At 41.0% G+C, this 23,300-nt stretch overlaps 1 protein-coding gene across 1 annotated transcript; it reads right to left on the bottom strand.

The window, feature by feature from the left end:
- Positions 1-5,795: 5,795 nt before the first annotated feature.
- Positions 5,796-19,558, bottom strand: LOC134405583 (vomeronasal type-2 receptor 26-like). Its single transcript, XM_063136828.1, has 6 exons — positions 19,533-19,558; positions 18,654-18,945; positions 14,527-15,387; positions 12,915-13,142; positions 8,076-8,202; positions 5,796-6,697 (listed from the first exon to the last, which is right to left on the bottom strand). The coding sequence occupies exons 1-6, from the start codon at positions 19,556-19,558 to the stop codon at positions 5,796-5,798; spliced, it is 2,436 nt and encodes an 811-aa protein (XP_062992898.1).
- Between the last annotated feature and the right edge of the window lie 3,742 nt (positions 19,559-23,300).

The raw sequence follows: 23,300 nt of genomic DNA, 5'->3' as shown, positions 1-23,300 counted from the left end.
TATTCCTCAGGTTTGTGAGGTCCTGCTTATACTCCTCATTGGATCACCCCTCCCATTTTGTATTGCAGATAGGGCAATAAGGAGAGATAATATGTTTATTTCCCATTTTAAACATAATTTCCCAATAGTCCCCCCCCCCTCAGTTCTACTACATCTACTAGCTTTTTCTCCCATCTCATCCAAGCAAAAGCTGTAGTGCATTTAGCCCACATCCTCTCCATCTTTTCTAGTGGGAAATCATACTATTTAATGTTTTAAATGTTATTTTGCCATATTCCTCTGTTGTCTGACTGTTGTTCCTTAGGTACGTTATGAACGCCACTCCTATATCCAGAGGAAGTGAACTGGACAATACCCCCATAGACTGCTTTAGCTTCTTTGAATTTTGGTTAGTGTGCTAGTAGGAACAGGTAACTGATATCACTCTACACTCTGGTAATACAAAGTCATGGCTACATTGGTTGAAGGTATCCTCTAAGAATGTCATTTAAGCTAAATTCCTCCAAAACATTCCTCCTTCAGAACAGATTAATCCCTGAACACAGAGAAGTGGTGTGCAATAAAGTAGATTTCATTTCTATAGGATTTTAATGAAACTATGGCCTGATTTACACCAAGCGGGATACTTCAGTATGAAAGTGGTATATAAATGGCAGGAGCCACACTCCTGCTTAATAGTGGTATTGAAGTGCACTGACAACTGTTGGGGCCCATTGACACAGACCATATACCGCTTTGATACCGCTATATCCTGCTTGGTGTGGCTTCTGCCTTTTACATACTGCTTTCATAGTGCACTATCCTGCTTGATGTAGATGAGGCTTATGTCATGCAGTAGTGGATTCAACACACACCAGTAATGATTAATAGGGGTTCAATGTGAACAATACCCTAAAGGGGGGGGGGAACCTGAATAATTTAGAACACTATTCATAAATGTGAGTTGTGTTTCTTTGGGGTAGTTCCCCTATTTCACCTCCATTAATATCCAGATGCATATAGCCATTAATTAGTTAAAATTTTGACTCAATTTGACTGACCTGTTAAGTGTCTTTTTTTTTGTTACATTCATAAATAAGCATAAGATCCACACCCACATCTGTCACCAAACCAGAAAAAGAAATTAGAAGAACAAACATAGGCCTAATCTACACTAAGCAAGATATTGCACTATGAAAGCTGTATGAAAGTGGAATATAAAAGGCAGGAGCCACACTACTGCTTTATAGTGGTATTGAAGTGCACTGACAACAGTTGAGGCCCATTGACACTTAACATATACTGCTTTCATACTGCTATATCCTGCTTGGTGTGGCTCCTGCCTCTTATATACTGCTTTCATACCACTTTCATAGTGCAGTATCCTGCTTGGTGTAGATTTGAAACCCTTGTTAGATTCCCAGACTCCAGAAATAACCAACCTGTGGAATTTTATATATATCCAAGATATTTGCCATGTGAAGGGAGATTTTGGAGTCCAGTCCTCCAATAATTGCAGTTAATTTATTCTGGATATCACATATATAGTTTGGTGTAAATTTCTCCATTGTGGATAACTGTAGCATTGTGGCATGATAGGTCTTCTGTGGATTGAAATAACTGTCATATATGCTGAAACCCATGGTGGCATTGGGCAAGATCAGAGGGTTTTCATTGATTTCGTTAACTGCAAACACCAAGGCCAGAATGTGCTGGTAATGTTTAGGCAATAACCTACGAAGAGAGTGGCATTCAGTATATTCCTCACATAGTTTATATATTAAATACAGATACTGTGTTCTCCATCATCATCATCATCATCATCATCATCATCATCAGTAGTAGTATTAGAGCATTTGTATACTATCTTTCATTTTCTACTCTTTAACCCAATGTGGCCAGAATTAAGAGAAAACCCTAATGATACCAGTGCTTGTATTCAAGCAAAAACTTCTTATAATTTTGAGGGAAGAATTCTTTTAATTAAAAAAAAAATGCTAATATGAGTTAACATCATTCAAATATTTACTTTAAAATCTACAAATAAACACTGGGTTACATCCAATTTTATATTTTTGCTGAGAAGTGTCAAGGAAGATACTTCAACTGTATCCCGCTGTGATCACACAGCCATTAGTAAACAATAATAATAATAATAGCAGTACTAGTAATATTAATAATAATAATCACAACAACAATAAGAAGTTGAACCACGATGAAAGCCTGCCTGACTTCACTGAAGAGGGAAAGCCCGGAGAGCTTTGGCTATGGGGTGGTATATAAACAAACAAACAAACAAACACAGGAGGGGTGGAATTAAAAGCAGCAGTGTTGCTGAATCTAGGAATAATTATAACAATTTTTTTTAAAAAAGGCTTTGTCTGACTTTATTACCATTAAGGGGAAAGTGGACATGCCCAGCGTGACAGGGGATTCCAGTCATTTGGCCAGTCCTGTCTAGGTTCGTGCCTTTGAGAAGTGACATCACACTTCAACTCATGCAAGTCATTGGCTTCTCCATTGGCTAACCTTTGGAAGGTTCTGTGACCCCCCCCCCCCAAGGCAGGGCAGTGTGCACTGGGCACGTCCACATGCCGTATGGACATCATCCCCTCGCACCACATCTATTGTTCCCCAAGGTTATGGTGGCTACTTTGCAGAGATGTGTTGCCTATCTGTTATTTTGCTTAGTATATGATTTAAGGTTGTGTGAGAAAGTTTAATGGGGCTACTGCTTCAAAACACTGAGAAAAGTCTGATCGAAAGACAAAGAAATCAAAGTTACTAGTATTCCAAGTTACTAAGTATTCCGTTTTGCTTATTCCCCCCTCCAACATTGGGATTGGAGGATGCTTTACATCAGGTGGTCACTTATCACGATTGGGCGTTGAATCTGTCAATCATCAAGGTGGGAAAAAAGCACTCTCCACCCTGTTTTTGCCATTCTATAAAAATTATAGCAAAATTGACACAAATGACCCCCAATCATCAACGTCTATGCACAGTAAGTTTCAGGGCTTTTTTTTTTTTTTTTTTTTTTTTTTTTTTTAACGTTATAGTTGTATTTTCGGCCAATGCAATCTTATGGGGAAAAAATCAAATGGTGGGCCAAGCATCGAAAACAAGCGGAGCGCTCCGCAAATCAGTTACCTGCCCTGTGTTGCTCTGCTGCCTCCTGACTCGCTTATCCTCTGCATTTACCAGAGGCAAATCTGGCCGCTCTGATGCCACTTCTAAGACCCTAAGCGATGCGGAGCACAGTCCTAGTGTTAACCACAGCTGAACATGGTTGACCTAACCACAAAGCCCAGAGCATCATCTGAACCAGGCCAATAAATGCAAATAAAGCAAAAGATGAAGTCCTTACATAAATTCTTCAGACAATGCAGGAGGGGGTTCTTCAGTGAAGACTGTTGGGTTGTAGATGAAGCCGCCATGAGAAGTAATCACACCAATGATGAGGTCTCCTGTCTGATGATATGTGTGGATTGGTGAGTGAGGATAATGAATGCTGCATTTAATAATGTGAGCCTGGCATGCCATATGAGGAAGGAATTCTAGTAGCAGCATCACTACAACCAACATCCTCTGTGCAAGAGCAAATCTTCCCTCTCCACATGGACTTCCCTATTTTCTTCTGCAACACTATGTGAATAACTTGAATAGTTATTAAATTCCCTGAGAGGCTGGGACCCAGAAGTATCCAAAACCAGATGAGTGGATCCTTGCCTGTTCCCAGTCCATCTCTATATGGTGCTGGATAGTTATAACAGTCTTCACAGTCTTGCTAACAGTGTTGTTTAGCAGCCACTGAATTTCCTCATGGTTTTGAGAAGCAGAATTAATCATACTCCTTTTGATAATTAAAGGGGAAAGTAATTATGAGTTCCAGGTTTGAGATACCCCCTCCAGGAGTTGCTGAAGTTAACTCATTTTTACACTCACAGTTTTCTCTTACACTTAGCGAACAATTTCCTATTGCTAGCAAGAGACGTTTGGGCTTGGAGTGACTACAAAAAGAAAATGCCTTATATATGTATATTAGTCAGAAAAGTAATGATAGCATATGGCCTCTCTTGGACAGGGATAGCTTGGCCACAGTGGTACATGCATTAGCAACCTCAAGACTGGATTAGTGAAATGTGCTTCATTTGGGACTGCACTTAAGGCTGCTTTGGAAGCTGGAGCTTGTGCAGAACACAGGAGCTCATCTGCTGTTAGGCGCTGCCACTTTTCAGCATGCAACTCCTTTGCTGAGGGAGCTGCTCTGGCTGCCTATTTGCTACCAGGCCAGCTTTAAGGTGGTTTTGTTTTGTTTTTGTTTTTTTGTTTGTTTTGTATTTGTGTACAAAGCCCTAAATGACTTGAGACCAGGATACCCGAGGGAGCACCTTCTCTAAGCTCTGAGCAGTTACAGCCAATTGGGCCTCCTTCATCCTCCTGCCTAGTCACTGTGTTCATCTGAGAACATGTTTCTTGTAGTTTCACATGGACCAATGGAGATGACCCTTCAGTGTGGTGCCCCCCTTTGTATGGAATTACCTGTCTTTAGAGGTTGTTGTTGTTTCCGGAAGCTTTCCCTGAATGACTGGCTGCAGTTTTATCTGAACTTTGTTCTTTTACTATTGTAATTGTAATATGGTGTTTTTATTCTGTTTTTATTCTTTTATTCCATTTGTTCTTTGCTCCAAAATCTTTGGATGGGAATGATATATAAACATTGTAAATAAATAATAAATAAATAAAATTGTGCATTATTCATTTTCTGACAGTGCCCATGACCTTCATGCATGAATAATAAGATAGTACAGAACAGAAACATTTATGCAGGTAATTCTTTCATACTGAAATGTGGTTAGTAGGAACACATAGGGATGGATGAATATCTCCAGTACATTTCTGCAGACTTCTACATTTTCCTTTCTCCAAGTTCTTTCTCCAAGTCCTGGTTCTGTGATTATTATTTTTAAACAAACAGAAAATATCCAACACATTTTAATGCACACATTAATTGATGTATTAATGAACACATTCACCCATTGGATAAAATTTGTTTGGATTTTTTAAACATAAGCATGGGTATTGTGTGTCCATTTTCAAATGTACACATGTTGCCAAATGAATTATTATTATTATTATTATTATTATTATTATTATTATTATTATTATTTGCTTTTCACAATGACATGTACAGATTTCTAGCTGTGAATTGCATCCATTTTCAAATTCAGTTCTGGGAGGTGTGAATTGACAAAATCCATAAAACTGTCTCAATGGAGCAGATTTCTGACCCATCTCCAGCAACATAGAACAATAAACAGGAAAATACAGCTAACTAAATATTACACTTATTGGTTTTAGTAGACCAGATTCATTCTTAGGACATATGCTCTCTGTTCAGATTGCCCTGAAATTCTGACAAAATATATTTTCCCTGCAGAATTTGAAATACAGGCAGATATATTTACATGTACATGAAGCAAAAGACTGCTTTGAGAGTTTACTTACAAGCAGTTACAATGAATACATATACAAATTAAGAATTGTCTCTGGATTTTAAGAAGCACTTCTGGAAGGGAAGCTAATGGTAAATTAGGAGGTACATGTACAAATATGATGGTTTCCCTTTAAACAGTTCAAAATTAGTTCAGCTTCCTAAATGAAAATTTGAATGAGTATGGAGGAAGAGAGCATTAGAGAAGATGTACATAGGGCAGATGAAGACAGGGAATTTTTCAGTAATATTCCAGTATACAGTACAGACACTGAAATCTATAAATTATCAATAGTAATAAAGGACAGACATTTAACATTGTTCATTCTTTTCTTCTGATAAATTGATCCCTGCTGTTCAGCTCAGGCTTCAATAGAATAATATAACATTTTGGGGAAAAGATGCAACCCAGCAATCCAGCACTGGAGGCTAAGATAGAGAAGATCTCCACAGCTACCATGTATTTCCCCTTGGTGCTCAAGTAGGTTGGAACAAAAGATAACCAAACACTGCAAAAGACCAGCATGCTGAAAGTGATGAACTTGGCTTCATTGAAACTGTCAGGCAGCTTCCGGGCAAAGAAAGCCACAGAGAAGCTGGCAACGGAAAGGAAGCCCATGTAGCCCAGGACACAGTAAAACATAGTCACAGAGCCCTCGTTACATTCCATTACAATTTCCCCAGCTACTGAGTGAATGTCGATATCTGGGAAAGAAGGATTCATGGCCAGCCACACAGTGCAGATGCCTGTTTGAATAAAGGAGCAGGAAAGAACAATGGAGCTGGCCAGCCTTTTCCCCAACCATTTTCTGATCTTGGATCCAGGCTTTGTGGCCATGAAAGCCAGAACGACAGTGATGGTTTTTGCCAGCACACAGGAAACAGCCACTGAGAAGATGATGCCGAATGTGGTTTGTCGGAGGAGACACGTCACCTTCTGCGGTTGGCCAATGAATAGGAACACACAAAGGAAACAGAGCAGGAGGGAGACGAGGAGGCCATAGGTGAGGTCCCGGTTGTTAGCAATGACTATGGGAGTGTTGTGGTGTTTCATAAATATTCCTATCACCAGAGCTGTGAGCAAAGAAAAGGAAAGAACAAAGAAGGCTAAACTGAGACCCAAAGGCTCGGTATAAGATAAGAAGGTTATTATCTTGGGAATACAGAAATCCTGGTTCTTGTTTGGATACTTTTTGTCTTCACACTTATCACAGTCGTTCATGTCTGAAATAGAAAGGATATGATTTTGATCAAATAAAGATGCCATAAATCTGAGTAATATGCTGTAATTGTTCCATAACGTCAATCAAGTATCTCCCTCCTGGGAAATGTGGAAAAGGGTAGTTTTAGTGGCTCAGAACTTTGCAGATCTAAGCAACATCTTAGGGTTAAATCACAAGGGGATTCCAGTGTCCTGCTACATATGGCTGGAGTCCCAGAATTTTTCAGTGGTGACCTCTGTCTTCTGTGTCTGCCAGAGCATTCAAACAGCATCGGAAGACAGACTCAGATACAGTACTTTGTAATAGTAACATTTGAGTTTTACAAATGTTGTAGAACAGGTCTCTGAACAGTTCAAACTCTTCTTTGTATTACCCTGACACCTTGAGTCAGGAATAAGGATGGGAGAATCTATGATGTTCAAGGTTGTCAAAGTTCTCTGAGGCCTTACCTAGACCGGGCTTTATTCCAGGGTGAACCCCGGGTTTGTCCCTGTGTGTCCACATGATGCACAGGGGATCCTGGGATCAGGGAGAGATGACCTTGCATACAGCCCTCCACTTTGGGCCTGCTATTTCCATGGTCCTGGGCTGAGGCTGAGACCACGGAACATGTGGCCCATTGCCATGGCTTGACCAGGCTCTGTGTGATTACTTGCGTGGAGCCAGGAGCCGCACACGGGGTGCAGCGCTCCTCAGGAGCTCTGTGCCCATCGGGGGTAGGGGGGGGAGCAGGGAAATTAAGTTAATTTTTTAAAAACAACAACAACACCTTACCTTGGTGCACGACCGTTCGTGCTCTCCGTCTTCTTTAAAAAATAAAAAATGGCAGGCGCAACGTCTCTCTTCCTGAGGTCATCGCGCCTTATGTGTAAATGGAGGAGAGATCTCGCGTTAATCACAACATGAGATCTTCCCTCCTCCTTCGCAGAACAAATGGTAGGTCCAACTAAGGCCTGAGTTTTACCTCAAAGCTCAGTTCACCTCACTCCTTTTTGATTGCAACCTGTTTTTCTTTTCATTTGCATGTGCTTTTTGTGAGGCACTTTTTGAAAGTGTGCACTTAAATGTGAAACATTGCTCCAGAAAATATGAATGTCTGAATAATCAAAATGAGGTGAAAAATCAAAACCTACAAATATGTTATATTTATTCTGTGGAAATGAACAACTAAACTAAACTAAACTAAACTAAACTGACAACTATTTCCCAACTACTATAAATAAGTCATTCATGTCTACTTTCACCTCAAAATTGGCCCAGACCACCCTGTCATCCCACCTCTCCTAAACTGCAAAGTTTAAGATCAGTCTGTTTTTTTGTTATTGAGTGTAAGCCAAAGAACCTACTGTTCCCTGATTTTTTTGTGATAATCAACTCACCCTCTTGCTCTGAAATCTTCCCTTCTGGACATTGGAAGCAAGTATAACAACAAAATGGCTCTCCTTCCTGCACTTGCTTGCTGGTACCGGGATGGCAACTGTCAGTACATAGAGAAAGAGGCTGTGTCTAATTCATAAATAAAAGTGAACATTAATAATGAATTTGGAATCCTTATGTTTCTTGGGTCTTTCCATATTTTAATAAAATGATCATGACATGTTTTCATTTATGTGTGGATGAACTCAAAAGTGAGTGCTTGATATTGCCACAGGCTGTAGCTACTATTCTTTATCAACAGAATGATTATGGTACAGCATGATCTCTATTTTATAATTGCAACACTTTATGAAAAGTAACAAGTTCTTTATACAAGAATTCTTGAGGTTTTGGGTTCTACAACTTTTCAGTTGAACATATCAGAAGATCTCTGAATACTGGGAATATCCTATTTAGAGTTTATGCACCTTTGTTAGGAATAATAGCTTTCAAACAAAGAGACGTATCATAGCATGCACAAACCAGACCATATTTGCAATTGAAATCAATGTGGTGTAGGTTAATTATGCTAGACATAACTCTCATTGATCCCAGTAATTCTGCTCAAGTATGACTAAGGCCTCATCTACACCAAGCAGGATATTGCACTATGAAAGTGGTATATAAAGGCAGGAGCCACACCAAGTAGGATATAGTGGTATGATACTTGTATATCAAATGTGTCGATGGGCCGCAACAGTTGTCAGTATACTTCAGTACCACTATAAAGCAGTAATGTGGCTCCTGTCTTTTATATACATACTTACATACTGTTTTCATAGAGCAATATCCCGCTTGGTGTAGATGAGGCCTAAGCCTGGATTCAACTCATCATATTCTCAGTATTGTATTCTGAACAAACAGGGCTTCTGTATTCAAATCATTGCTTTTTAAAAATAAAACAATTAGTGTTTGATATGAACCTTGGGTAATAAGAACATAAAAGGAGCCATGCTAGATCAGACCAAGGGTCCACTCTGTTCACACAGTGGCCAACCAGCTGTTGACCAGAGACCCACAAGCAGGATACAGTGCAATAGCACCCTCCTACACTGCTTACTGCTTCTCATATGGGAGGTAGCTCATATCCCTCAGGACTAGTAGCCATGGATAGCCTTCTCCAGGAATTTATCCAACCCCTTTTTAAAGCCACCCAAATTGGTGGCTACCACTCCATCTTGTGGTGTATTTCTTTCCTAATCCTTTCAGGATGTATGTGGACCAAGTAGATGACTGACTGATAGATGCGTCTCACTTATTTTGGGTTTCATTTACTTATTTATGTCATTATATACCACTCAACTTGTATATAACTCCCTTAATATACATACTGCCCTGAATGGATTACAATGCACTTAAAACCAATTCAAATAAAATATGTAGTTGCTCAATTATAATAAACACCACAATTAAATATCAATTAAAACAGCAGAGTAAAACTTACAGATCCAATGTTTAAACTACAACATCCACCCAATAGCTAAAATATTTATGGAACTATCAGGTCTTGTCCCCTGGATGGAATTTGGTTCAGTGTTAAAGAACATCAAGGCCAATGTCCTCTGCTCTGAGTGTCATGCTGCATTGAAAGGTGAGATGGGACCCTCTGTGCTGAACCCCATTGATTCTCCACAAATGGACAATGGAACCCAATGTAAGATGTGACACCATCACAGTCAGTAATTCCCTGCCTTTTTGTGCTAGTTCATTGTTCACCAGATAATATGGGCAAAGAAATGCAGACTGCAATGATATCAAGTCAGATAGCCATCTCAGCTAGACTACCTGGGGGTTGGGGCATTGCATGGATGGTGGCCACATGGGCCCCTTAAAGGTCGTCAATTCAGCCTGTCACAGCTGCTGAATCTATTGCTCTGGAACATTTCAGCTCTGTGTGTGTTCACTCGAACCTGTTCCATCCTGCTCTTCCATTAATTTACATTAATCTACATTTGGAAACTGGCTTTTAAATGCATATTTTTGAATATTTATATGACAAAAAATATCATTTGGGGCATGGCATTCCCTTACTTTAATTTGAAGCAGTCTGAGGTTGTAATTCTCTGACATTTCCTAAGTGTCACTCTTGTTCACCTGTTGCCCCCCCTCTCGTTAATTTCCCTCCCATTGTGAAAAATTTAGATTAGCTCTCAAGCTCATCTAAATTTTCACCCATCTTGAGGATATGGCAGAAGGTTTTGGAAACTGCATTTGCACAGTCTCTCCCACTCAGCCCAAGCCGTACCATCAATCTTCCCATTTCACTCCTCTCTGACACTGGAGCTCAGACTTCATAGGCTTCATCTACATGAAGCAGGATATTACACTATGAAAGTGGTATGAAAGCAGTATCAGGGTGACCATATGAAAAGGAGGACAGAGCTCCTGTATCTTTATCAGTTGTATTGAAAAGGGAATTTCAGCAGGTGTCATTTGTACATATGGAGAACCTGGTGAAATTTCCTCTTCATCACAACAGTTAAAGCTGCAGGTGCCCTGCCCTCTTTTATCTGGTCACTCTAGTATAGCTCCTGAAACTTTAGCTGTGGTGATGAAGAGCGAATTTCTGCAGGTTCTCCATATGTACAAATGACACCTGCTGAAATCCCCTTTTCAATACAACTGTTAAAGATACAGGAGCCCTGTCCTCCTTTTCATATGGTCACCCTAAGCAGTATATAAGAGGCAGGAGCCACACCAAGCAGGATATAGTGGTATGAAAGCAGTATATGAAAGGCAGGAGCCACACTACTGCTTTGTAGTGATATTGAAGTGCACTGACAACTGTTGGGGCCCATTGACACATACCACATACCTCATTTATACAACTATATTCTACTTGGTGTGGCTCTTGCCTTTTATATACCTCTTTCATAGTGCAATATCCTGCTTGGTGTAGATTAGGCCACAGAGGGAATTAGCATGGAAAGATCTGTAGGGGCAGGGGATCTAGGATTATATCTCCTCCTCCAAGGTTGGATGGGGTAGATCAGATCTCTCCTATGGCCTACGTTATTTCAGGGGTTTTAGGATTGCAGCTTAATTGTGTTTTCCCTCAAACTACATGATTCTAAACATATCTTCCCTCAAAATATACATTTTTCGATTATTTGGCTATGTCTTTGAACTGAAGAGTGCATTACAAGACTGGAAGAATGGCAAAACCTGATGGATAGCTACATTCTAATGAGCACATTACTCTGGGAGGTAGGGAACACGTCAGTTCATATCACAATTCATAAAGATCAAATGCCTCAAGTATCCCTGGCTCTTATTGCTATTCTTCCTTTAAATGGACTTTCAATAATAGATTAGTTTAATAATATCTGTTATATTCCATATCATTTTTTTTTTACTTGAACAATCTCACTAACCATTCTTCCCCACTAAAACAGGGATGGGGAGCCCCAAATCAGTAAGCCAAATTCATCTTACTAGTCTGTCTTATCTAGCCACAAGACCTCAGAAAAGGCCTTCCACCTCCTTGAGGTCAATCTCCCACTAGGAAGCTTCAAAAAACTGGCAGAGCAACTCTGGCCTTCGCTAGACCATGGGTTAGCCCCTGTGCGTCCAGCTGATGCACAGGGGATCCCGGGCTCAGGCAGGGTTCAACCCTCACTTGCCCCAGGATAATGGGCTCCAGTTGTAGCCCAGTATTTCCTGCAGCCTCGGGCTGAGCCCGAGCATGTAGACCGTTCCACCTCTTTTCCCAGCTACCGCAATTACTCACGAGTAGCTGGGAAATGCAACGGATGTGGCACAGGGCTCCTCAGGAGCCCTGTGCCCATCAGGACAGGGGGAGAGATCGCGGCCAGGGGGGAGAGATCAGGGCAGGGGGGGGGAGTGGCAACATTTTTTTAAAAAAATACTTACCATTGCTGCTCGAGCGTTCCTGCACATCAGCCCCTTTAAACAACAACAAAAATGACGGACGCAACAGGGCTTTCCTGCAGCCCATCGCATCTGATGTCTGGATTGGAATGATGGCCCACGCTACTTGTAACATGGGCTCGCCTCTCCTCCCGCACAGATTCCCAGGTAGGTCTAACAAAGGCCTCAATTGCAGCCCCCAGTGCCTTGGACTAGTCACCTTGCTCTTCTTTCACCTTCCCTTTCCTTAAGTGGAGAAGGCAACAGAACCTGGCCCTACTCCCTACCCACCATTCACTTGGTGGTACACATGGATGGACTCAGCACTGTCCAGGTCCATCAGATGCCCACCAAGTCACCACTTGTCCCTGGTTGTGGTGCCACACAAGCTTCTTCATGGCTTGGCGCATGTCTGACAAGACTGTGAGGCTGTCTGCCCTGGTTAAGCGCCTCCATTGTTGTGCACAATGGAAGCTCCAGAAATTGCTTATCTGCTACCTTACATAAAGGCCCCATTTATGCAAGGTGGGAAATATGCAATTTCCAGAGCCTCCATTGTGCAAAACAATGGAAGCTCTGGGTGAAGGTAGGCGGCTTCCAGGCACTTGTCAGGCTGTGAGGTGCTTAAAGAACAGGCCTGAGAACTTGATGCACCCCAATGAGCTGGGTCCAGGGGTGGGGCAGCAGATTTGGGGGAGTCCATCAAACTTCCAGACCCAGGCAAAAAACACTTTTATTCAACCAGGAATAGAAATGGGTCTCTTCCTTCTATTTTAAATCATGCTTTTAATATATTTGTTTTATTACTGTCTTAATAAAATTTTCATTTATTTTCTTTGAAATTCCTGCAATTATAGTCCACCTTGAGTGCCTTTTTCTGGGTAGAAAGACTGACTACACATCATATAAATGAATAAATAAATAAATCTCACTTGGTTAAACCAGCTGTGCCATATTATTGCTTCTTTATTGATCCTTAAAGCTTGGTCTGGATGAGCCTGTGGATCCACCCGTCCAACTTTCATGCGAGAAAAAGATTGGTTGGGAGATACGATCCAATTGATAACATCAAATCCAGCTACTAGAGACCCGCTCTGGTCAAAGGAAACTTTGTCTCCCACACTGTTGTTAAAAGAGACACCTCCAAGAAAGTGATGGAGCTAGATTAAAAGGAACAAGCAAGAGTTTTGAAAAGGCTAAATGGCATTAGAAGAATGATGTCACAGCAGCAAGTGATTTAGTTTGGGGAAGGATTTATGAAAGAAAAATTTCTCTTAATTATAGTACTCTTACTTATTAAAAAAAAAATTCAGGGGTTATTGATACTTATGTAGTTCGGTTCCCAGATAGTTCATCCTTAGCCATGAATCAAGGTAATTGAAAGAAGTCTTAAGAGCTGTGTTCTCTGAAAGCCTTAATTGCTGTGCTCTCTAACAACAGGTTGGGCAATGAAGTTGGGCCCTCTAATTTTTGCAATGGCTCCATTAGCTGCTATTTTAGAAGACTACAAGAGGGACATAATTTTCTCCCACTTGTGCTTATGGCTCCTTTGTTTTCCTTCCTTGGATCCTTTCATCATGTGTCTCTGTATCTATATGCCTGTGTTGTTGTTGTTGTTGTTTAAAATCCTATGATTGTAGAAATCATGTACCATTTTATTGGTAGAAAGGCAGAGTACAAATCAGATAAATAAGAAATAAAAAGATACATCTCATCTGGTTAATCCAGCTGTGCCATTTTATCATTGATACTTGGTGTGAAGGAGCCTATGGATTCACCCTTCCAGCTTTGACACAATGAAAAGAGTGGTTGGTGGAAACAATCCAACTAATAACATAAAATTCAGCTACTAGCCAGTCAGCCACTGTCGCTTTGTGGCTGGTTGAGGAGAGGACTCTAGTCTCCACCACTGTGTTACTTTGGCCATAGCTAGACCTAAGGTTTATCCCAGGATCATCCCAGGTTTGTCCCTGCCTGAGCGCTGGATGCCCTGTGTGGCATGTAGATGAACAGGTTTGACCCCAAGACAATCCTGGGATAAACCTTAGGTCTAGCTACGGCCACCTATCCAAGCTACTTTCCCTGATGTTTTTCTCCTTTAAGCTAGTTGTGTGCTTGCCTGCACTGCTTGATGGATGGGTTAGAGGATACAGCAGTCAGGAAATTATACAAGAACTTTACTGTCTTTCTTTTAAAAAAGACAATAGAAAACTCTGGACTCCATGAAGGTAAAATTAAGTCTAATGCTATTGGGGGACTAAACTTTATAAGGTCACTAGCAAAGCCTTAACATTCCCCCCATAATAGAAGCCTAGCTTAACAAAACTTCAGCCTTTCTCCAAAGAGCTAGGGCATGGCTAATATGAGGAAAGTACAGGAGGTTGAGTTAAATATAGACCCCCCATTTCTTCCTGATGGGAGAGAAAGAAACATGACTATGTGAGCACATAGAGACTTTGGTATAGCACGTACTACACCATTTGTAGCTTGCTGTAACATCCATAGATATGATGCCCTTCTAATTGAAGGTGTTGAGCACATTACCTGCCAGGAATATTTAGTCTGAAGCTTCAGCCCTCCTCTATCTGCCATTGCTCTCTGATTGAGTTTCGATGAGGACATGGCATGCAAAGCATGGGCCAAAGCATAGACAGCATTGTAGATACTGTAGCTATGGCCAGTCATGCTCATTTCAAAGAAGGTCCCTGGAAGGCTTTCCAACTTCTCCTCCCCTGTGCAAACCTTCTCATCCTCGTTGCCCAGAACCTGATCTAGGAATGCACAACCAAAGGCATGTTGCCAGAAATCCTTGATAAATCCATCGGCTTTCATACTGGAAGGGTTTCTGCTCTCCAGAAATGGCTTGAATTCTGGTAGACCACTGGATTGAATTGTTAAGGCCAGAGCACCATTGAATATTTCTGCATCCCAATTCCTTTGGTAGACCAATGAAGTTAGCTCCATCTGGGCTGTCATTATCCATACTATACCTTTTGGTTTAGCAGTTACTTTTTCTATATTTGGCATATAATGTAACCATCTCAAATCCACCAGGGAATAAGAATCTCCATAGACCACTAATGCATTAGCTTTGCCACTCATCATTTGATCATATATTTTTGCCCCACGTTTTGCAATATCAGAAAATTCGCTGATAAGTCTGAATTTGGGTATTTTTTCTATGAAAGCAAAACAGACATGCTTCTGAGAGAAATATGGAAACACAGTTTGTACAAATTTTTCTCCATTTTCATCATCCATAGTAAGTATCCCAATCCAGGTCCACCTAAAATGCAGAAGTAAAGACAGAATCCCTGTATATTGAAGGGCTTCTTGAGGGACCATCTGGTAGAAGGCAAGGCCTGGGGTTTTATCATTCATTACTGGAGCAGAACCATATATGAGCTACAGAAAGGGGGAAAAAACATCTGGCATCTATCCTCCACGTTTGAATGTTCATAGGATTTATGGAAGCAATCCTTACAAAAAGTAGTAGCTGGTTGCTACTAAAGAGAAAGGAATTCTGACCTACACCAACCTAATGGGTCTCTGAGGTTCAACATAAGGTAATTAATATGAAACATTTATGGACAGTCTCTGTTTTCAGGAGACGTAATTCAAATGAATTCTTGTCATATAACACCTTTGTTTTCATACTAAAGTTTAGCAACATTAACTTGTAAGTTAATTAAATATCATTGTTTCTATGCTACAAATTCTTGGGTGGTTTTTACATACAATCTCAGTTTTCAGGAAACAAAAGTGAAACATATTCTTCTCAAATAACATCTTACTAAAGATTAGGCATGTGCTCCGCTCCGATTAGGAGCGGAGAAGCAGTAGCGGATTGGCCTGCTCCGCCTTACCCAGAGGCGGAGTAGAAGCGGACCGCGGACCCCTAGAAGCAAGGCGAAGAGAAGCGGCCATTTTTTGGAGCTCCTAGTTCAGGCGGAGCGCTCCGATCGCCATCTTGAAACATTTTGCCCATAGGATTGCATTGCGGAAAACAATCGGGGATAACTGGGTTGATTTTTAAGCTATCGTTCTGAAAATTCTTGTGCACAGAGAGTCGTGGATGGGGGGTCATTTTGAGACTACTCGCACCTCTCTGCATCGTGCAGGTCACGTGCTATAATTTTTTAAAAATCGGTTCAACAAACGGACAGCGCGGGTCAAACGGCGGTTTTCGCCCATAGGATTGCATTGAGGAAAACAATCGGGGATAACTGGGTGATTTTTAAGCTATCGTTCTGAAAATTCTTGTGCACAGAGAGTCGTGGATGGGGGTCATTTTGAGACTACTCTCACCTCTCTGCGTCGTGCGGGTCGCGTGCTAGAATTTTTTAAAAATCGGGTCAACAAACGGACAGCGCGGCTCAAACGGCGGTTTTCGCCCATAGGATTGCATTGAGAAAAACAATCGGGGATAACTGGGTTGATTTTTAAGCTATCATTCTGAAAATTCTTGTGCACAGAGAGTCATGGATGGGGGTCATTTTGAGACTACTCTCAGCTCTCTGCGTGGTGCGGGTCGCACGCTAGAATTTTTTAAAAAATCAGCGGGAAAAATACCTTTTTCAAAGGGCTGAGGGGCAGAGTCAGCTCCCGGTCATGATCACATGATCCCAAAGTTAGAGGAGGGCATAGGCAAAACGGGTAACTTGGGATTCTGGGAAACTTCTCTTTCTTCATCTGAACGGACTTTTCCCAGTGTTTTTTAACACAGTAGCCCCACCAAATGCACAAACACAACCTGAAATCATATACTAAGCCAAGAATAAGAGATAGAAACACAGCACTGCTACCCACCCTAACTTTGGGGAACAACTGAAAAGATGTGGTGCAAGGGGATGAGCTCCCCTAGGGCATCTCATTGTGGACGTGCCCCCACTCTCTCCTGCACTGGAAGGCCATCAGAGCCTTCCAAAGAGAGTAAAATGGTGGAGCAATGCCTATCATGAGTCGAAGTGAGCGTTTACTTCTTAGTGGTGGAGCGATGCCTATTATGAGTTGAAGTGAGCGTTTACTTCTTAGAGCTGTTGGTGAAGCAATGGCTTTCTTGAGCTGAACTGGCAGCTGCTTCCCTCTCCCCCGGGCACGTCCCCCTATTGCTGGTAAAAGACAGATATAGCCTTTTTTAAAAAGTTCTTCTTGCTGTTTATTCAGCAACACTGCTGCTTTTAATTCCACCCCTCCTTCATTTATTTATTTGTTTATTTATTCCATTTTATATGAATTACTGGCTTATCCTTGGCTCACTTCCTTATGCCCCCAGAAATGCCAGCTGCATGCCTGCCTGCCTTCCCTCCCTCCTCCCCTGCCCACCTCGCAGGGATGTTGTGTGTGTGTGGCTTTGACTCAGGGGAGAAGTCCTTCCTGCGCTCACTTGGTTTTGGAAGTTCCAAATTTTGCAGGTTTAAGCCCCGCCAAAAAACAGGGGATGATGGGACTGCCTTGAGTCTCAGCGTGCGTATGTATCCCTGGATAAGCTTTCATGGTGGTGAGTTTGAGGTTATTTTTAATGTGCAAAATTGACGGAGCTATGGAAAGGGGTGTTGGATTTTCATAAATTCCCCAAAAATCAGGGGATGATGGGATTTGCTTGAAACTTGGTGTGCGTGTGGACACATGGATAAGCTGTCCTGGTGGTGAGTTTGAAGTTTCTAACATGCAAATTGACAGAGCTATGGAAAGGGATGTGAATGGGGTGCCCGATTTTCAAAAATTCCCCAAAAATCAGGGGATGATGGGATTGCCTTGAAACTTGGTGTCCATGGGGACACATGGATAAGCTGTCATGGTGTTGAGTTTGAGGTTTCTAACGTGCAAATTGACGGAGCTATCAAAAGGGGTGTGAATGGGGTGCCCAATTTTCAAAAATTCCCCAAAAATCAGGGGATGATGGGATTGCTTTGAAACTTGGCGTGCATGTGTATACCCCCATGAGGTGTCATGGTGCCAAACATGAGGTTTCTAACTTGAACAGAAAAAAAGTTGTATAATTTTTTAGCTTTCAATGCAACCCTATGGGGGAAAAAACGGAGCTCCGATCCGGATCCGGAGCTCCGAGCGGAGCGGAGCAGAAATGGGCGGAGCAGGGGCGGGGCGAATTGGCCCGCTCCAAAAATCGCGGATCTGGAAGAGAAGCAGAGTGGGGGGTCCGTGCACACCCCTACTAAAGATGGCAACATTTTTAATTGCACTGGCAGTGCAATTTGAATAAATTGGTGATGTTCTAAGAGCAGAGATGTTGCCATGGCATTCTGACTGAATGTTGGCAGGGACATGAAAAACCAGATTGGAGGCGGAACAGAATTAAGCATCCTTCAGACAAGAATGTTCTGTAGGAAGTCCAACATGTACTACTTTTGCTACAACAACTATTAAGATTTTCGAAATGGTATATATTTTCAGTTTCAGGGCACTCAGATGAATACAGTATGGAACTGCATGTATGTATGTGTATCTGTGTTCAATGAATGAAGCAGAAATTACCCATTTTAGCCTGGATATGACATACAAAACATTTACAAAATAAGGTCCAACTGATTATTTTCAAGGAACTTATTTCTGTCTTGGAAAATCACAATTAGAATTTGAAAAGAACAAGGATCTGTAAGTAACATTCCCATACTCAACCCTGCACGCACATATAGAGACTCTCATCCTACCTGTGGAACCTTGTAAATATCCAAAATAGTTGCCACATGGAGGGATATTTGGGAATCCAGTCCCCCAATGACTGCTAGTAGATTATTCTGTAGGTCACACATGTAGTTGGGAATCAATTTCTCCAGTGCCGATAAAAGCAGCATTGTAGCATGATAGGTCCTCTTTGCATTGTTGTAGCTGTCATAGATGCGGAAACCCAGAGTCAGATTTGGTAGAACCTGAGGATTTTCATTTATCTCCTTTATGCCAAACACCAGGGCCAGGATGTTCTGGTAATTTTTAGGTACTACACTAGAAAGAGAGTTACATTCTGTTTCAAAAGAATACCCCACACCATTGAATTATTATTACCACCTGTGCCTTCTTCATATTCTTACTTTTTATATACCAATTTTCTTGATGTACTCTTTAGTCTAAAGTAAACTACACAAAAATAACAAGGAGAAACTATATATGTATTTATGTTCAGAACACAACACAACACAGAAATATCAGAAGGAATTGTGTCTGAGAATGATGAAGAACAGAACCTCTGTTCATAGCTCACAAATCAGCAAAAGTGTTTTTCAGAGATCCTGGCACAGAGCTGGAATGATGGATTTGATCATGTTTACATGGCTCTGTAAAAAAATCCTTGAGAGGTGGTAGTGAGAAAGAAGGTTTGGTATCTAGCTTGCCACCAAATATTGCCCAAAGGGAACACAGTTGTGGAAAGGGGTGGTCTTTATACTGGCCAAAACTAGTGGTAGAAGCCCTAGATTCAGTCCTCAGCATTGCCATTTAAATATAGTTTAGTCTCAGAAAAGCCTCTGATTCATGAGCTTGGGAGAGTGGCTGCCAGTATGAGCAGAGAGCAATGGGCCAGATGAACCAATTACCTGATTTCAACATAAGGCAATTTCATAGATCTAGTCAAAAGTCCCACTGATAAGGAACTTCTGAAGCAAATGTTAGAGAAGTTGAAGGAATTTTGGTTAGATAGGGGCATAAAAAGGGGCAGATGTGTATATCTGTGGCTTTTGTTTTTGTAAGATACACGAACAGTTTTTTCAGCTATAGGGTAAGATAAAAATGATATAATTCATCAGGAGTAGAACATGTTTTAAAAGTTAAATATCCCATGATGTATTTTTGCTTGTTCAGAAATAGGGCCTTATTTTCTTCAGCTTTCCCAAAAAAGGTATTAGCTTTTTCTACAGCCTAAGCCAATAAGCCACCATAAATCTATGACTGATCATTGCAATGACAAAAGAAATTCAAAATACAAATTAGCATTGATTAAGCCATTACACAAGCTGTTCCAATTCTGCTGGCAATGGTTGTTCAGTGAAGGTTATTTCAGAATTAGAGATGAAGCCTGCATGTGTAACTATACCACCAATCTTGAGGTCTCCTGGCTGATGATATGATTGAAATGGGGTATATGGATTATAGACCCTGCAGTTCACAGTTTGAGCCTTGCATACCAGGTGAGGAAACAGTACCAACAAGACCACTAAAACCATCATTCTCAGTGCAACTGCAACTATTCCTCCTAGACGTAGATCCTTTTCCTCTGCAGCACTAGAATTAGACTATATATGATTGAAACTGCATTGTTTGAAAGGTACTATCTCTTGAAACACCTGGACCCTGAAGTACACAAGATCAGAGTAGCATAGACTCACTTGTTCCTAGCGCTTCTCCCTAGGAATAAATAGTACTGGGTACGTATATAAATGTTCTTCACAGCCTTCTCTTTAGGATTTGCAAGTGGTCAGTGAAAGCCCACAGGGGTTAGAAGAATAGCAGAATTAATTACAGTCTTTTGATTTTTTTAAAAAGGAAATCACAGGAAGGTAGTTGTTAAGTTTAAATTGGAGATGCTTTGCTTCTAGCTTTGCTTGTGGCTACTAAAGTCCCAAAGAGGTTTGGATGAGCATCAGAATTGATTACCATTCTTTTGATAATCAATCAGGAAGTTAATTACTCAGTTAAAGTTAGGCATTCCCTGTGGAGGTGCTGAAGAAAACTTGTTTATCACATGTTCTGAACAGATGTTTACTCTTCCACACTGGGTATGCCAGATTGAGAATATCTAGCACCAACACTATCGTCTTCTGCAGAAAAGTATAGGTGAAATGTCCAGGTATTTTCATGGGAAATTGTGGTTTTGAGCAGCAACTTTCTGTCCTCATCAGTAAGCAGAGATATTGCCAAAGTGTGTCTCTCCCTTGGTGCCTTCCTCCTACCACATTATTTGTGTCAAAGTGGGTTTTGTTGTAGTAGTTATTTCCTCTTTTCCAGAATTGTGTAATTATGAAATCGCTTAATTCTAAAAGTTCTGAAAGTCTGAAAGTTCACTACTGAACGTTTACTCGTATGTAAGTGCATTTCATCCTAGTTAGGATCAGGACCATGGTGTTTGGGCTGGGCAGGGGGTTAAACTTTTCCCCCTCACACCAGGTTTTTTTCTTTGATATTTCAGCCCCTGCACACCTGGGGGGTTAAATAAGAAAAGAAAAGTATCAATTCTAAACATTTTCTTTTCTGAAATTTCCTGGGCGATGGGGCAGTGAAATTTCCATAGAAAAACTTGTTTAACCTCCTAGAATTCCATTTACACTGGAACAGAAGTGCAGCTGTGAACTTTTGCACCATAAGAATTCTGCAATTGCATGGTTCTGGAGAAGAAGGAAGAACCCTTAGATAGGAAGGGACAGCAGGAGGTGAAATGTTCCACATGAAAAAAAGGACAGCAGGTGCATCTTGCACCAAAAGAAGTTGTGGTCAGGTGGTTATTTCTGATTCATCAGTTCTCTGAATGAGGACACTGTGGCCTCATCTACACCAAGCAGGATATTGCAATATGAAAGTAGTATATAAAAGGCAGGAGCCACACTACTGCTTTATACTGGTATTGAAGTGCACTGACAAACGTTGCAGCTCATTGACATGTACTATATACAGCTTTCATAGTGCTATATCCTGCTTGGTGTGGCTCCTTCCTTTTATACACTGCTTTCATACACTTTCATAGTGCAATATCCTGCTTGGTGTAGATGAGGCCTGCATTTCACACTGTAAGCAATGTTCCTCCAGATGTGTTGGACTATGATGCCCATCCAGCCAATCCAGGTGCCCTCCAGATGTTTTGGTGCATGATTTCAATCATGACAATCCAAAAAGGCACCATGTTAGGGAAAGGTGATACAAGAAAAGAAATAAGTGAGGCCCTGCAATGAAGTGCGTTAATTCATTGGTTTAATCTGAGCGCAAACTTTTACTTTCCACCAACAGATAGCTTTAAAAGGGGATTAGATACATTTATGACGGAAAAGGCTACCAATGGGTACTAGTGCTGATGGCTATATATTACCTCTGTTTTACCTCTAAAGTTTGCAGTTGGGAGGCACCCAATCTGACATCAAAACCCCATGTGACTACTCACCAAGGAGCAAAAATCCAGAGTGCAGCGAAAATGGATGGCACTAACAAACACTGCAGGATTCAGTCCCAAACTTCATACACAGCCTCCCCTTGTGGGGAAGCTCCCAATCCACCTTCAAAATGCTGTGCAATTTCTGGGCTGGGGTTGGGAACCTGGGTGCATTAAAAAAATAATAATGATGACCTAAATAATCCTTTGGAAAATAAGCAAAAATAAAGAAAACAGCCAAAAATCTGCATTTACCCCATAGGGTAAAGTCGACAATTGGGCAGCTAGGAGTTCATGCAAATGTGCCAATTTGCACTTGTGCAGAGAGAACAGAGAAAATATTTTAAAATTAAAAGTGTTGTGAAGCCCAAGCTTCAACAGTGACCAAAATCAAATAGGGGTCATAATTGTGCAAATTTGCATAATTTGTCCAAATTATAGCTGTAATTTGCATTACTTGCAGAATTTGCACCCACAATGTGCACAAATTTAAACAAATTTGCACAATGTACACAAATTGCAGCCACAATGTACGTAAAATTAAAAATACTGAAAATCCCATAGCTTGCCCAACTTGCTACAGGATGAGTTGGGCCAGCCAGCCAGCAGAAGACAGAACAAAGTCCAGGATGGCTGAGCGGATGAAAACTCATCAAGCGCTATTTCCCCAAGCAGATTCCTCCAACATCTCTAACAAATGTACAAATTTCTTGCTGCAAATTCCACCCATTTCAGTTCTAGGGTGTGTTAATTTGGACAATCGATAAAACTCTTCCAGTGTAGAGGTGTCTCAAACATCCCTAGCAATACGGAAGCATAAACAGGAAAATAACATCTACGAAAGATTGCATTTATTGGTTGTAATAGAGCAGATTCATTCATATTCCATATTCTCTGTTTCCATTTGCCCTGAAATGATGACAAAATATTTTTTGCTACTTAGAATTCAGAACAGAGGGGAATGCATTGCTTTGAGAGTGTCATTGGCCAGATCTACACCAAGCAGGATATAACACTTTGGAAGAGGTTTGAAAACAGAATATGGGATGTTTTATGGATCCAAACAGTTGCCAATACAGATATAAACCATTATAAAGCAACTGTGTAGATCCTGTCATTGTCAGCAACTGCAATTGCACAAGAAATATAAATTTTCTGAAATTAAGAATGGTCTGGATTTCAAAAAGAGTTTCTTTAAAGGAAACTAATGCTATAATAGTGGGAAATG

The sequence above is a fragment of the Elgaria multicarinata genome, chromosome 11, assembly GCF_023053635.1.
Source record: "Elgaria multicarinata webbii isolate HBS135686 ecotype San Diego chromosome 11, rElgMul1.1.pri, whole genome shotgun sequence".
Classification (NCBI taxonomy): Eukaryota; Metazoa; Chordata; class Lepidosauria; order Squamata; family Anguidae; genus Elgaria; species Elgaria multicarinata.
Note: the sequence above shows the minus strand (reverse complement) of the source record. Positions and strands in the feature narration are given on the sequence as shown.